This window comes from Notamacropus eugenii, chromosome 2 (assembly GCF_028372415.1).
Source record: "Notamacropus eugenii isolate mMacEug1 chromosome 2, mMacEug1.pri_v2, whole genome shotgun sequence".
NCBI lineage: Eukaryota > Metazoa > Chordata > Mammalia > Diprotodontia > Macropodidae > Notamacropus > Notamacropus eugenii.
The window spans coordinates 278,406,094-278,420,976 of NC_092873.1; the positions used below are offsets into that span (position 1 = coordinate 278,406,094).

General features: G+C 37.1%; 1 protein-coding gene across 1 annotated transcript in view; it reads right to left on the bottom strand.

Moving 5' to 3' along the window:
• The window catches only part of OLFM3 (olfactomedin 3), a 75,555-nt gene extending 60,928 nt beyond the window's left edge, over positions 1-14,627 (bottom strand). Inside the window, exons 1-2 of the mRNA XM_072644154.1 lie at positions 14,489-14,627; positions 3,109-3,255 (exon numbers count right to left, since the gene is read on the bottom strand). Coding sequence (XP_072500255.1) covers positions 3,109-3,255; positions 14,489-14,617 — 276 coding nt within the window. The 5' untranslated portion in view covers positions 14,618-14,627. The remainder of the gene's footprint in view (positions 1-3,108; positions 3,256-14,488) is intronic.
• Between the last annotated feature and the right edge of the window lie 256 nt (positions 14,628-14,883).

The window sequence follows — 14,883 nt, forward strand, 5'->3', positions numbered from 1 at the left end:
AGAAATGATGAACCAAGATTTGGTTTTGAACCATAGCACTGCTCTGAGTCAGTCATGTAATCTCTTTTACACTTTTTTCCTCATCTATTGAGTGAGGGGATAGGATTAGAGGACCTCAAAATTATACTTACATGATTCCATAAAATTCCTGGGAAGTAGTTTTTAGCTCATTTTAAAGAACTCTTTAACAATTATAAGTGTTTCTAATTGAAAATAGATTTTAGGAAGTACTGAGTATTCTGTCATGACAGTATTCAAGAAAATATTGAATGGCTATGTTTTAATGATATTTTAGAGGTTAATCTTGCATTAAGTAGTAGATAGAACTCAGTGACCTTTATGGTATTTTCTAAGTCTGTGATCCTTATAGGTGCAACTAAATGGAATAGTAGATTGAGTACTAAACTGGGAAGAAGGAAATTGAGCTGAAATCCTGCCTTAAACACTTATTGTTGTTATTGCTCAGTTATTTTCAGTTTTGTCCAGCCATTTTCTTCTCCACCACATTTTACAAATGAGGAAACTAAGGCCAACAGGGTTGAGTGACTTGCCCAGGGTCACATAGCTAGTAAGTGTCTGAAGCCAAATTTGAACTCAGCAAGATTAGTCTACCAGACTTCAGGTCCGTTACTCTTCCTGTTGTGCCACTTAGCTGTCCTAGACATTTATAGTGCTATTTAGACAAGTCATTTAACCTCTTTGTGCCTCAGTTTCTTTCTCTGTAAAATAGGCAAAATAATATAACAAAGTTTTTGTGAGAGTCAAATGAGATGATCATATATATACATATGTATGCATGTATGTATATATACACATCTATATAATAATTCAATTTACATATAATATAGAATCATCTATCTACAATCATTTTATAAACCTTAAAGTTCTATGTAAATATTAGCTGTTATTATCCTCATTTTATATACCCATCTTGTTAAAAATTCAGAGAAAAAAATTACAATTGTCATAAATTTATTGGAAAGCTTTATTTTTCAACAAAGTACAGGAAAATGATTATATTTTCATCCAGCAGGAAACAAAATGATTTAAAATGGACTGAACTTGACTTTTAGGATTCTAAGATTCAAGGTATTTCCAGACATTGCTTTGCTTGATTCTTCTCTTGCTAAAATTTTCTCCAAAATCCATGATGGTTATTGTCACACTAGCCTGGCTGAGTCAGTGAAGCCATGTGACATTGAATGACTTCATGTCAGTGACTCAGTGAAGATCATGTCCTCCAAGGCCAGAGTATCTATCTTTTTGAGATTCCCCAAAGTGCTCAAAATTCACACACCCTTTTCTTTGATCACCTACTGCTCTGTTCTACCTAAAGCCTAAGGCAGTATAAGCTGTTAAAAGGGAGAAAACATTTAGTATAAATCCTTGTCTTGATAATTGAAAGAATCTTTCTAGCACAAATATCCTTTTATAAGATTTTTTTTAATCTGTAGAGGGAAATAAATCAAGGGTTCAAGGGTGTTTTGGCATCTAATTGTTATGGTTCTGGTTTAAGCAAATTACAAGAAGGGGAAGACTATTGACTGAAATTGAAGAGTTCTAATGTTCAAAGGAATGACTTAGAGGAAGATGGTAAATACTTGGAATTATTCATTATCTTCCAAATAGCTTGCATACTGAAAGCCATAACTTTATCTCCCTTGCAGAGCTGTTAATATGATTCAAAAGAATGAGCTCAAGGGGCCTACTGTGATCTGAGGCTGAGGCTGAATTCCTGGTGTTGAATCAGACTTGGAGCTCACTCCCCTCACTTCCTTTTTTTTTTTTTTTTTTGAAGGAACAACTGCTTGGATATTGAAACATAAGGTAAAGAGTCACTCCTATTAAGGAAAAGAGTTTGGAGGCAGAGGATGAAGAAATGGATGTGATCACCTTCCTGGAGGAGGGAGCTTAAAGAGCATTTTCATTTAATTTTACTCTAAAGGAGCAGGCTGCACTTTTGGGAAGGAAATCCAAACTCAGCAGGGAATGTTACCAGAGAACCAAAATTTTCTTGTTCACCTTGGACATGAGGGACTCAGGTTTGCAGGAAGGGCAGAGGAACACCCAGAGCTATTATTATCATTATTATTAGTCATTCTGGTACCCTGTATAACAGAGGAAAGGAAGACTCAAATGATTTTTTTAAATTTTGTTTTACATTTTTATTACCATCTTTCATTTTTTATGTCCAATGTGATCTGCCCCTGTCCCACTCAGAGAGTGATTGATTGTGATAAAAATTAAAAAAAGAAGAAAAAGCATTTCACCAAACTCACCAAGCCCAACAGTAAGTGCAGTATTCCAGAGTCATTTTTGCCTTCCCTCAGAGAAGAAATTAGGCTCATTATTATAGCTCTTCTACAGGCTTTGGCTTAAACATCAAGTGACGCTCTAAGACACATTTATATGAGGGATGGAGGAGAAGTCTTGTTTGGGGAAACTTCTAAACTCAGGACATAAAGTACTTCAGAAGACAAAAACTCTAGGGTACTGGTCTTGTGGTGATTAGGAAGACTCTAGTCCACCAAAGCTACTGTTGAGGAGGTCTCCAGAGCAGGGAAGAGATCAGGCAAGGTTTAGAAGAGCCTGGACTGGAGTGAGGCCACTGGGAGAAAGAAGTGAAACTTGGTAGCTTTCTACTGTTTATTCACTTTATGTAACTGTCATCTCCTCACCCCCTACCTTCCCTCTGTAGGACTGGATGTGTCAGTCCCTGGGCAAGTCATTTAACCTGTGATTACCTCAGGTCCTTCTCTTAGACCCTAAGACTATAAGTTGCTGAGAAGGTGTTGATATAAACTGGTGAGGAAGCTCCTCCTGACACTAAGAAATTACAGATCTAGTTAAAAACAAGCAAACATACATACATGCACACACACATACATATATATACACATAAATGGGTAATTGTGTGTATGTGTACAATTTAGAGAGAAGAGATACTGGAGCGAGAGGGGAGGGAGCAGCTGAGGATGAGGGAGAGGGCAAGGAAAAGATCACTTGGTTGTTTCTATCTGCTGAAGGCCTGCATCCTCAAAAATTTTGACACTCCTGGAAAAAAATTTCTGTTTGCTCCACCCTAGTTAAAGGTTCAAATATACATACCTTTTCTAACAGTTGTCGAAGTTGCCTGCTTTTTGCATCCCGGGAACACAGGTTCTGTTCTGGTGCAACCACTGTACAAATGCATCGTCCATCAGGATCCTGGGCTGAACTATACACTTGCCACCCTTCTTTGGGGCTAATCTGGGTCTAGGGAAACCAAGAAATACAGAACTCAGTTGATAGGATGAAGACAGGGCAAAGTTTCCACGGAATAATCAAAGACAAATTGCCATTCTTTGTACCAGATAGGATTGGCACAAGAGCTTTGTCAAGAGCCCAGAAACATTTTCCTCCATACACATCCCTCAAAGTTTGGATTTTCCCTTTTGGACTTAGACTTTCCATTTAACATAGTACAAAGTGTTTACCAATACTAGAGAATTCTCCAGTGATTGACATTTCAATGAATCTTTCAAAGTTTCTGACAAAAGAAGTCTCTAAAGTTTTATGAAGCAAACAAGTACATACAATATAAATGCTTTTACACAAGGAAATGCATCTGCTAAGGCTTTTCAAAGTATGTAGCAACTAATAGTAATTATTTTCTGAGTGATGCAAATGTATGAAATATCCTATAGTCCTCACATCTTTGCCAACAAGAGCTTCCTAGTTCCAATAAAAGTGTGTTTTGTTTCATCTTGATTTTCCTCCTTAAGTTAGATGGCACCAGCTGAGAATATGGGATCATCTGGGATTTTGTTAGATCAACGAAATCACATAGGTCTAGCTCCTATTGATCTCCTTTGGTTTTCTATTATCTTCATTCACTGATTTATGTCTTTCCCCTCCTCTTCCCAGAGAACTAACCCTTATAACAAAGAGTTAAAATAGAAAGGGGGGGCAAGGTAGTTGATTTAGCACATCAATCTTGTCTGACAGTATATTAGATGTTTGCTCAAATACTTTCAGTAGCTCCCCATTGCCAACAAAACAAAGTTCAAATTCCTTGCCCCTCTGTACATAACTCCTTCACAGCTTGGGTCTATATAACTCTCCACTTCTTTTATTATCTACTAATCCCATAAAAAACCCAATGTTTTAAACACCAAACTGATGCACTCATTGTTCCTATGTGCATCACTTTCTCTGGACCTTAGCTAATGACCTTTCTTGTTCCTAAAATGCCTCCCTAACCTCTAACTGCCCTTCTTTCCTCATTTGAATCCTAACTTTTTTTAGAAGGCTCAGCTCAAGTCCCTCCTGCCACAGGATGCCTTACTTAATCACCAAATCTTTGATTTCTCTAGTATTTATTGGCTGTACCACTCATTTGGCCCTTATACTAACTTGTTTTCAACTATTTAATCAATAGTCTTTAAGGCAGCAGAACAGATGATTTAATGAAAATTGAATGGATTCCTGACCTCAATGAGCTTATATTATAATAAGGGATAAAACATTTGCATATATAAGTACAGATGAGATACATACAGAAAATGAATACTAGGTAGTTTGAGAAGGCAAGGCACTAGAAGCTGGAGGATCAGGGAAAACTTTATGTAAAAGAACACTTGAATTGAGTTTTGAAGGACACGAGGATTTTCAAGAGGAGGAAGTAAAAATGAATAGAATCCCAAGTACTGAGGACTGAAAGGAGAAAAAATACTGTGTGTAAGGAACAAGTGGGCCAATATGCTTGGACTGTAGAATTTGTGGGGAGAGTGATATGTAAGAAAATACTGATCTTTTATATAAATGGCTAATCTTCCATAATGGAATTATAAATACATTAACAGTAGAGGCCTAGCTTATGCCATTTTTTTTTGTTTCTGGATTACACAGCCCTATTCATAGCATGATTGAGGAATAGCATTGTATCCCAAGTACTTAGTCCACACCTTTCAGGATCATAGATGGATACCTTAAAATATTTGTTGAATTGAATTTGTTCAGACGATGAGGAGGAGGAGGAAGAAGAGGAGGAGGAGGAGGATGATAATATTGTCATGACAGATACCCTAATACAGTAAGTGAATAGTCATTTTATTCAGCATGCTTTCATTTTTATGTATCAGCCTCCCCAGAAAACATTATAGGTTTTGTTTTTCTTTCCCTCTGGACTCACAGTAAAAGTAGAACAAACCCTCTTATTTCTTCCTGAACTCAAATATAAAGTGATACTACCTTACGTTACAAATTCTTTGACAGTAAAAGTGTTACGTTCTCATAGTTTATAAAATCCATGAGAGTGCCATTTGCATGACAACTTTTTGATACTGGTGTGTGTGTGTGTGTGTGTGTGTGTGTGTGTGTGTGTGTGTGTGTGTGTGTGTGTGTGTGTGTGTGTATGAAGATGGAAATTCCTTCCTTCCCTCACTGGAATCTTTCAATTTTATTTTTGGTGTGGGGGGAAGTAGGGTGGGATAGTGTTGGTAGAAATGGACATGCCTTGCGGTGGCATCCATATAACTCTAAATGCTTAGATGATTTTTCAATCAAAAAACCTAAACAAAGTTAAACAAAAACAAAAAACTTCAGACAGCCATCTGTGTATTTTAAGTACATAGTTGTTTGGATTGTGAAAACTCAACATCCAGATGACATTTCACTTTTCTTTTGAGTGCTTTGGTTTCCTATGGACACAGCCACTGCTTCTGTGCTTTACTCATGTAGTCCTAAAACACATGGTCATTTCTACATAATGAATGGATGGAATGAACATAATGCTGAGTTACCCCCAGCTAGAAAAAATGCATTGTTTTACTTTTGCATCTGCCTGGGTTTCTCCCCTTTTGACTCTTTGAGGAGAACCCATTTCAATGTTTTGAATATATTATAAGTTAAGCACTCACGCTGAGTAGCTATTATAGAGACATATAAAGGCTATGTCTCTGTTTTCATAAATTTTAATGAATTCCATTTGTTATATGAGGCAGTTTCAGAAAGTGGAAAGTGTAATAGACAGAAAGCATTGCTGCAAATTCTAGTTCCACCATTTCTAGCTTTGTGATCTTGGTTTAAAAAATCCATCATAGTCTTAGAAAATAGAATTTAGATTATCTGGCTCTCAGCTTATTATCATTTAATTCATTTGTTTATTTTCTATTTCTATACTGGGCATATATAATAATTTTGCAACCACATATACCATCAACAATTATAATTATCATAATATGGTACATGTCCAATCTACACACACCACACACAAACATTGGCTTCAGTTTATAGAATCACAGAACCATTGTTGGAAATGAGCCTCAGAGGTCATTTGGTCTATTTCTTACTCAAAGCATAAATCACCTGCTCAAGATCACCAACAAATGGTTATCAGCTTTCTTCTTGATCTCCAATGATAAGGAATATACCATCTTTCAAGTTAGTCCATTTAATTTTTTGATAGCTCTAATTGTTAGGAAGCATCCCCTTATATTGAGGCAATACTTGCCTGTCTGTAATTACCACACACTGATCCTAGTTTTTGCCCTTTGGAGACAAGAAGAACAGATCTAATATCTCACATAAGTCAAGTCAAGCCATGTCAATAAATGCTTATCAAGCACATGTTATGTGCCAGGGATTGTAGTTTTGTCTTAAAATCTGTAATATACAAATTGTTCTTCATAGTGTCAGTCAAAGAACAGAAGCCAGAAACTGATAAAAGACTTTTTCTTATTTTCAAGTTATGGACTCAGTAATAGCATATTCAAGAACACATAATTAAATTACTCATACAAATACAAATAATATAGCAATAGATTGATATGTAAACATATATATATTATGGATAATATATAACTACACACATAAATAAGCATCTTCTCTTCTGATAAAGAAGCCAAATCTTACAGTTCTCTCCCAGCTTGTTTTGCATGATCAATTCTCTATTGCTTAATTTAAAGAGGGAGAAAAGGATATGAAAAAATAGTCGCACTGCAGGCATAAAATTGGTTTTACAGTGTAGTTTCAATAAGGTACTTGAAAAAATGTCTCGATAGAAATACTTTTACTTCTGCAAATGCATATTAATATAGTCTATTGAGATAAACATAGGAATGATCATTTTTCTTTGCATGAAAAAGCATGTATTAAGAGTGTACTATGTGTTAGGTATGGTGCACCTTTGGATACAGACACAAAAATACAGATAACTCCCTCAAGGAGCTTAACTTCTAATAGCAAAATACAGCATATATGGGGAAAAGTGGCTAGGAAAAGCAGTTTTAGTCTGGGGAACAGAAATAGTGAGTTGATATATAGGGCAGTCAATTGATATTCACTTTCCAGAATCAATGGTACTATTGATTCCTTTATTGTTTCAAGAGCAAGAAAAAATGGTTCAAATGTGAAGGGAAACAGATATCAAGGTGGCTCAGAAGGCTGACTAGAATGGATGTGAAAGTGAAGCATCATCTGCAACCTAGAGCCACCTAATAGATACAGTGGGCTAAACTGACTAGCATGAGCTCAGTCAAGATAGTTGAGTCCTAAGAAGAGATGAATGAGAATGGGAATGTAGATTCTGGAGGTCCAGGGCACAGAGGTTTGGCATAGAGGGTATTAGTTCTGGGAGGATGAAGACCAGCAGCAGCAAGTAGATGATAATAAGGCATGAGCACATAGCTAGATGCCTGGTAGGAATATGAGGGTGTGGATATCTTTTCCTATAATAAGATATAATTTTTCAAAAACCTCAGAAATAATTATGAGGTATTTGAATATATTTCCTCAGTGAAGAGGGGATAAGAATCACCTAATTATGAATATACAGGTGAGTCCATCAGACAACAATAAATATCAATGCTTACTTGTCAAGTTTTATATCCTTTAGTACACGGCATATTATCCCAAGGGAAAGTAGCAGCTCCTCTCAAGACTGAGGGTAAATGGAAAAGTGGAAAGGTAAATAATGTTCATGTTCATTAATCACTCTCTCAAGTGTCTGCTGAAGAAAGTAATGACCTCATTGGTTCTTCCAAATATCCAACTGTAAAAGTAATTAGTGAAAGCAATGGCCCTTCTTCTATTTAGTTGAATGATCTAAACCAGGTACCTGCAAATTATAGTCCCCCTGGCAATTGTCTGCCAATCTCTAGTCTAGACTAGCCTATTAAAAGAAATCCTCTCTACCAACGGATAGAAAAACTGAGAGAGACAAAGACAGTAAGAAAGAACCTTGACAGTGTTGTGGTCTTTGAGGAAGGGATAAGGCTAGGAATCACCAATAAATACTGACTCATAATCATAGTTACATGATTATAATTAGCCCCCTTTCTTAGGGTACTTATACACTGAAAAGGGGAAAATAAATGAAATCCTGACAAGATTCCAGCTTCAAAGACTTATTCTGTGGATTTTGAGGAGTCAGTAAAACTCTAAGTTCAACTCAGTTTATCTGGCAGAAACAGTTTATCTTCTGATGTAGACAAAACTAGCCACAAGACCTGTCACTCTTTTAGCATTCTCCAAGTGCTTGAGAACTTCTGTCATTGGTGGGTGATGGAATCTCATAGTAGTGTCTGTACTTATGAGGAGCTGGGCATGGTTATCTTTATATATACCTAATCTTTATTATTGCTGATGCTATTTCCCTTGAACCTTGTGTGTTATTTAGAAAAACCAATGAACTATTTAGTAGCTTTTAATATTAAGAAACTCATGAAATATTTAAAGGAGCTCTAAGCAGAATTAAAATGATATTTTTACCCATTGGATTTCGGGTTTGGATTTTTTGCTTGAAGTTTAATTATCAAGCCATACTGCTGAATTCCTAGGTGTTGGTGCCTCACAGTAACTTAGAGGGTGAACTGATACTTGGCCTAAAGCACCACAGAGGGTGGAGTAGATGAGTTCATGAGAGCTTATCAAGGCAGTGGTGACTGCCTCGTATAAAAGACAGCGTTGACTATAACAAGTAGAGAAATCAGAAATGTGTTCAATATGTGTTCATTATTATACCATTATACATGAATGCACTGCTCGTGTTATGTACTCTGCAATCCTGAGTGCTCCTATCAGGAGTTGGGGGTGCCACAATGAATCATTCAGTTCTTTAGGCAGCTTCAAACTTAGACTACTTCCAAAAAGCATTACATAGCCAGGAGACTGAACTTTCCTCACCCTTATTCTTCCTCCTGTTAACTTGTTTAGGACCAGTTTGTTCTACAAGGATACGATGAATCAGCGTGGCGTAGTGGAGAGGAGGCTAGCCTTGGAATCTGCTAGAACTTAGCTTCAAATTTTGTCTCTCATCTTTTCAACATGCATGACTCTTAAGCTCTGTTAGCTTCAGTTTTCTCATCTGTAAGATGTAATACCTGACTTACACGGAGGTGAGGACCAAGTAAAATATGATGTAAATTTTAAAATAAATATCACTTATCTGTCAATCAGGATGCTTTTGCTATTTAACACTGCCTTTTTTTTTAAGACCACCTCAACATCAGTGAGAATATGTATATTTATGATATACTTCATTAATGACAATTTACATTTGTCTGGTCCCTTATGCTTTACAAGCATTTAAAAAATCATTTCATTTTGTCCTCAAAACAGCTTTGAGGGGAATGAAATGTCTACTGTTACCTGTGTGACCTTGGACAAGACATAACTTCTGTGGGTTTGTTTCCTCATCAGTAAAGTGAACAAGTTATCTGGTTAATACAACGGAAAGATCATGGCTCTAGAAGCAGAGGACCTAGCAGAATCAATTACTATCAGTCACTGGGAGTATTACCCATGCGACGTTGGGCAAATCATCTCTTCTCTCTGAGCCTCTGTTTTCTCACCTATAAAATGAGCAGATTGGGTTTGATAGCTTCCCAGATCCAAAGCCCTGGATCTCTGACTAAATGATCTTTAATTTGCCTTCCATTTCCTTATCATTAATAATTATTCATATTTACCTCACATTTTCCTCAAATATCTGGCTTCAGAGGACTTGGGTTCAAAGACCATTTCTCATTCTTATTACCTATTTGACCTTAATAAGTCACCTGACCTCTTTGTGCCTCAGTTTCTTGATTTACAAATAGAAGGGGTTAGACAAGATGGCAACCAAGTTTCCCCTTCTGTTGTAGATCACTGAGCTTACCAAATCCCTAAATCTTACAATTGCAGGGCTCTTTATATCACACCAATGCTGGCTCTTGTATTTGTCCCTAAGAAAACACCTTATGGGGAAGGAAAACTACTACCACTAAATGTATCAAATAAAAATTGAGGGCTTTCCCTCACTAACATTCCTTGCTTCTACATTCACAGGATTTTCCTAATGATTTAGAAAACAAAAGAGTTTCACTATACCTGAAAAAAATGGTAAAGAGAGGCCTGGTGATCTAGAATTGAAGGACCATCAGTGGAAAAAAAAAGAGAGTGGGGGCAGGGATGTTCCTTTGGTTGTTTCCTGGGCACTCTAAACAATTTTTGACCTGTGAAAGTTGTTAAATTCATTAAAATAAAATCGGTTTTAGGTGAAAAGGTATGAAATTCATTAAAAAGGGCAAAATAGATAGAGTTTGCCATTAGGTTTCTCTGAAGACTCTCTTCTCCACAGTGGTATAGCTAGCTTCCTGAAAACAGCTGGCTTCTGCTGAATGTTTGCTCTCTTTTTAATTGCACTTTGCTGGTTCTTTCCCTGTGAGGAGGCCCCAGCATGAGAGCTGGCACAGAGGCCCTGCCTCGAGAGAAAGTTACTCTGCCTTCTGCATGATCACAGACCAGTGCTAAAAGGCAAAAGAGCTGAAGGGTAGCTGCAGAATCCTTCATTCTAATCTCCCCCCTTCCAACATTGATGGAATGCTGATGTACCAGAGTATATAGATGGAAAAATGAATACCCAGTGTCCAACAGAAGGATAAAATAGCCTAGCCAAGTTTTCAAGATGCTGAGAAAGTGAAGAGGAAGGGAAGGAGGGAGAGAGAAAGAGAGGAGAAAGGGAGAAAAAGAGAAGAGAGGGGGAGAGAGGGAGGGAGAGACATTGAGAATGGAGAAAAGGAGGGAGGGATAGAGAGAAAGAGAAGAGGGAGGGAAAGAAGGAAGAGAGACAAATAGGGAGGACAAATAAACGGAGGGAGGAAGATTGTGAGGTGGGCAGGGGGAGGGGGGTAGAGAAAGAGAGAGAAACAGAGAGAGAGAGAGAGAGACAAAGAGAGAGGGACAGAGACAGAGAGAAAGAGAGGTACTAAAGGATTCTATATACTACTGGAAGTTGAAAGTTGACACCATCTTGCCTCCCCTAAAAGTATTTCACTCACTGACATGGCACAGTACCTGAAATTTCTTGACCAGAGATTCATCCCTCCTTTATAAAGCAAATAATAGAAATTATTCCACATTTATCTGTTTTTAGTCAGTTCATATCAGCTGAATGACTTTAGAACCACAGGTTAAAAGTAAGAAGTTACTTGCTTGAATGGTCATCTACTCAAAATATCAAAGCCCTTATTTTACAGATGAGGAAACTGAGACATAGAGAGGTGAAGTGACTACCTTAGGTTCCATAGGTGTCAGAACTGGGATTTGAACTAGGATCTTCTGACTCTTAATCAAGCATCATTTATACAACACAAACCTGTTTCTTATATAAGGTAATATTTGTTTGGAGAGGGATGAGGGAAAAAAAGGAAGAAGGAAGTCAATAATTTTGATATATAAAGAACTGTAGGAGAAGTGCAGATGGTGGAGTAGCCTTTAACACAAGATCGTTTGACTCCAGTCTAAGAGGGAGAGTGAGAGGACACAGTGTCCAGAAAGAAACAACAAAAGATCAGTTCTCCAACCTGCAATTTTGTGTAGGGCAACATTGTTCAGTGAGAAGAATACTAACCTAGTCAGCAAATTTACCTTCTATTAACTAACTAGCTGTGGGATTTGAGGTAAGGCATCTTACTGTGAGTCTGTTTTTTCTTTCCCAAATTGAAGGAATTAGACCGTATGATTTCTCAAATTCTCTTCCAACTCTAGCATTCTGATTCTATGAATAGAGCTATAAGAAAGATTAATTCCTAAATCCCTTTACCATTTGAATCCAAAGATATTTTCTTGATTGGCCAAGATAATTCAACTTCACAGGTGGTATATTTTCACAAGTGGTGTCAACAGAACACTCTTCTAATTTGATATCCCATCTCCAATTCTGACACTGACTACTATCCAGTGTGCCATAGTGAAAAGGCTTTAGAATCAGATGTCCTGGGTTTGAATCATCCCCAATCCTTGGTTCTAATGTCTTTTCTCTATTAATTATTTCCTATTTATCTTGTACATAATTGTCTATTAGCTGTCTAGATTGTGAGCTCCTTGAAGGCAGGGACCTTCTTTTGCCTTTCTTTCCATTTTTAGTGCATAGCAAGTATCTGGCCAATAGGAGGTGCTTAGTAAGCTTATTGACTAATTGACTGCCTGAATTTTACGTTTACCACCTGTGTAATGCTGGACAAATCAGTTAAGCTTCCTGGCCCTCAGCTTTTTCATATGCCAAATGAGGAGGTTGGGCTTTACTATGTGAAATTCCATCCACCACTTAATCCATGCTCCTTTGATTCATGTGTTATTGGTACTTCCTGGCTCGAAGAACTGACATAATTCAAAATTAGTATATGCACAGAAATAATACATTGCTTTTTATTATTCAATCCAAAGGTGAACTACTGAAAAATGAGAGAGAGAAAAAAATAACTCCATGTTGCTTGCAAGTGTCCTAGGGGTTCTAGTCAACTAATGATAGTTAATCATTTTAGAAATTAGTTTTTTCCTTCCTTTGTAGTTTAACATTTCATCCTACCTCTTCTAATCCTTTGTTAGCCTCCCCCTAATCATCCAAGCAAAATAAAACCAGACACACACACACGCACACACACACACGCACACACACACACACACACACACACACACACACACACACACACCCTAAGAACTTAGCTATCAATTTAAAACAGTGGGAAAATATATGGATGACTTTAAGGGTTTATTAAATTACAGACAGCTGGTTAGAAGGAGTTAATTCAGCATTTCATACATTAATCTTGTGATTAAGTGTTTTGGCAATGAGAGAATCTGGTTCAGTAAGTCTTACATTTACTTATCTTGACTTTTAAATTTCAATTACCTCTAACTTAGAACTCTAGTCATTTGGGCCCCCAAACTGTTTTTGGTTCTAGCCCTCTTTATTTCACACTTGTCCATTAGAAAGGTATTTTTTTTCTGCCCAATCTGGATGTACACCTGGCTTTGCTTACCCCAAGTGAACTGAAAGAAAAACTTAAGAGTCCAAGATCTACTAGATACCCAGATTGTGCCTCAAAATCCAGGGGAATTTGAAATATTATGCAATTAGTTTGGTCTGACTGCACTCAATTTTTTAATTAAATATTGATTGATAAATTTATCATCATTAAGCGCTTCTATCACGTCTTGGAAACCACAGGTCACTTTTTTTTGTTTAACTTTTAACTTTTTCTGATAAACTAGATGCCAGAATAGGAACAAAATCCACAAAACTTTCATTGGTTCTTTAGCCTTCATTCAACAACAGGAAAATTGTCTATCCAAAATTTGTGTGTTTGTATAGTTGAGCAGTGGGGGTAGAGAAAGGCTCTATAAGTAATCTGGTTTGAATAAGCTGTAATTTTCATTTTCCCTCTGTAAGATTTACAAGTGTAGCTAATTGAACAATAAAGCACATTTTCAGAGTTTTTGCAAGGATGTGGAAAGGGTGATGAAAATACTTTCCATTTCATTTTAGGTGAATGGAAACTTCTTGTGATTGTAGATGTAAAGAAATTTTTAAAGAGTCAAACATTCATAGGAGATGCTCCTAAAAAGTGAATGAGCTCTCATTTGTATTATTCCTTAGTCTACTTAAAAGTCTTAAGGATAGACAAAGAATTGCTCAGGATTTTAGTTATATTTATTACTATTTACCATGAGTTTGATTAGCTTGAGATCCTTGCAAAGGAATTCAGGCATTATATCCTGTGAAGGAACTTGCTGCAAATAATAAAACTAAATAAAACAGGAGACTGAAAAAAAATCTTCTAAGATATTGTACTATGCCTCACACTCAAAGAAAACAGTATATATTTGTTTGATGAAAAAATGAAGCAAATAATAACACTGTATTTCTTAAAAAAAATAAACATCCAAACTTCCAATCAATATTGCTAAAGCTTTTCATTTGTAAGAATTTAATGAACCTAGGTTAATATTCTCTTTTACAATAAAAAAGCCAGTCCACATTTGTCCATGTGTGTGCGTGTGTGAGTATAAAACTGTAACGTGGTCACAGAGAAACATGCATAAATAGAGTTACAGTCCAGAAATTACCAGCTAGAAAACAGACTTGCAAATAGACAACCTCAATCTTTGTGGTTTACCACAAATCGCAAAAGAGTTGAACAACCAGAAACCCCCTGAGATCTCTAAACACGGCCGAGTTACTTACTAGAGTGTCTGGCGTGGAAAGCCTGGTGGTGTTCAGTCCCACTAAAGATGGGAGAGTTTGGGACATCCAGTTTGATATCATGGCCATGGTGCTGAGGACAGCACCCAGCTTCAGCAGTGGAGGACTCATGGCTGTGGAGCTAATGAGTTTTCATAGTGACTGATTATGATCCTGGTGCGGGGCTGGCAGTGAGAGGCGTGACTGCAGCACTCCACATCTCCAGAATGAAAACAGATTCACTTTCCCAGATCTAATCACCCGGGAAAGCACGCCCCCTCACCCCCAAGTAGAGTAGATAGCTCCCTCCCTTGCCTAAGAAAAATTTGGCTTGACCACCAACCAAGTCCCTCCTAATATAGGCTGGTAATTATCAACACTTGGGTGGAGGGAGGAGA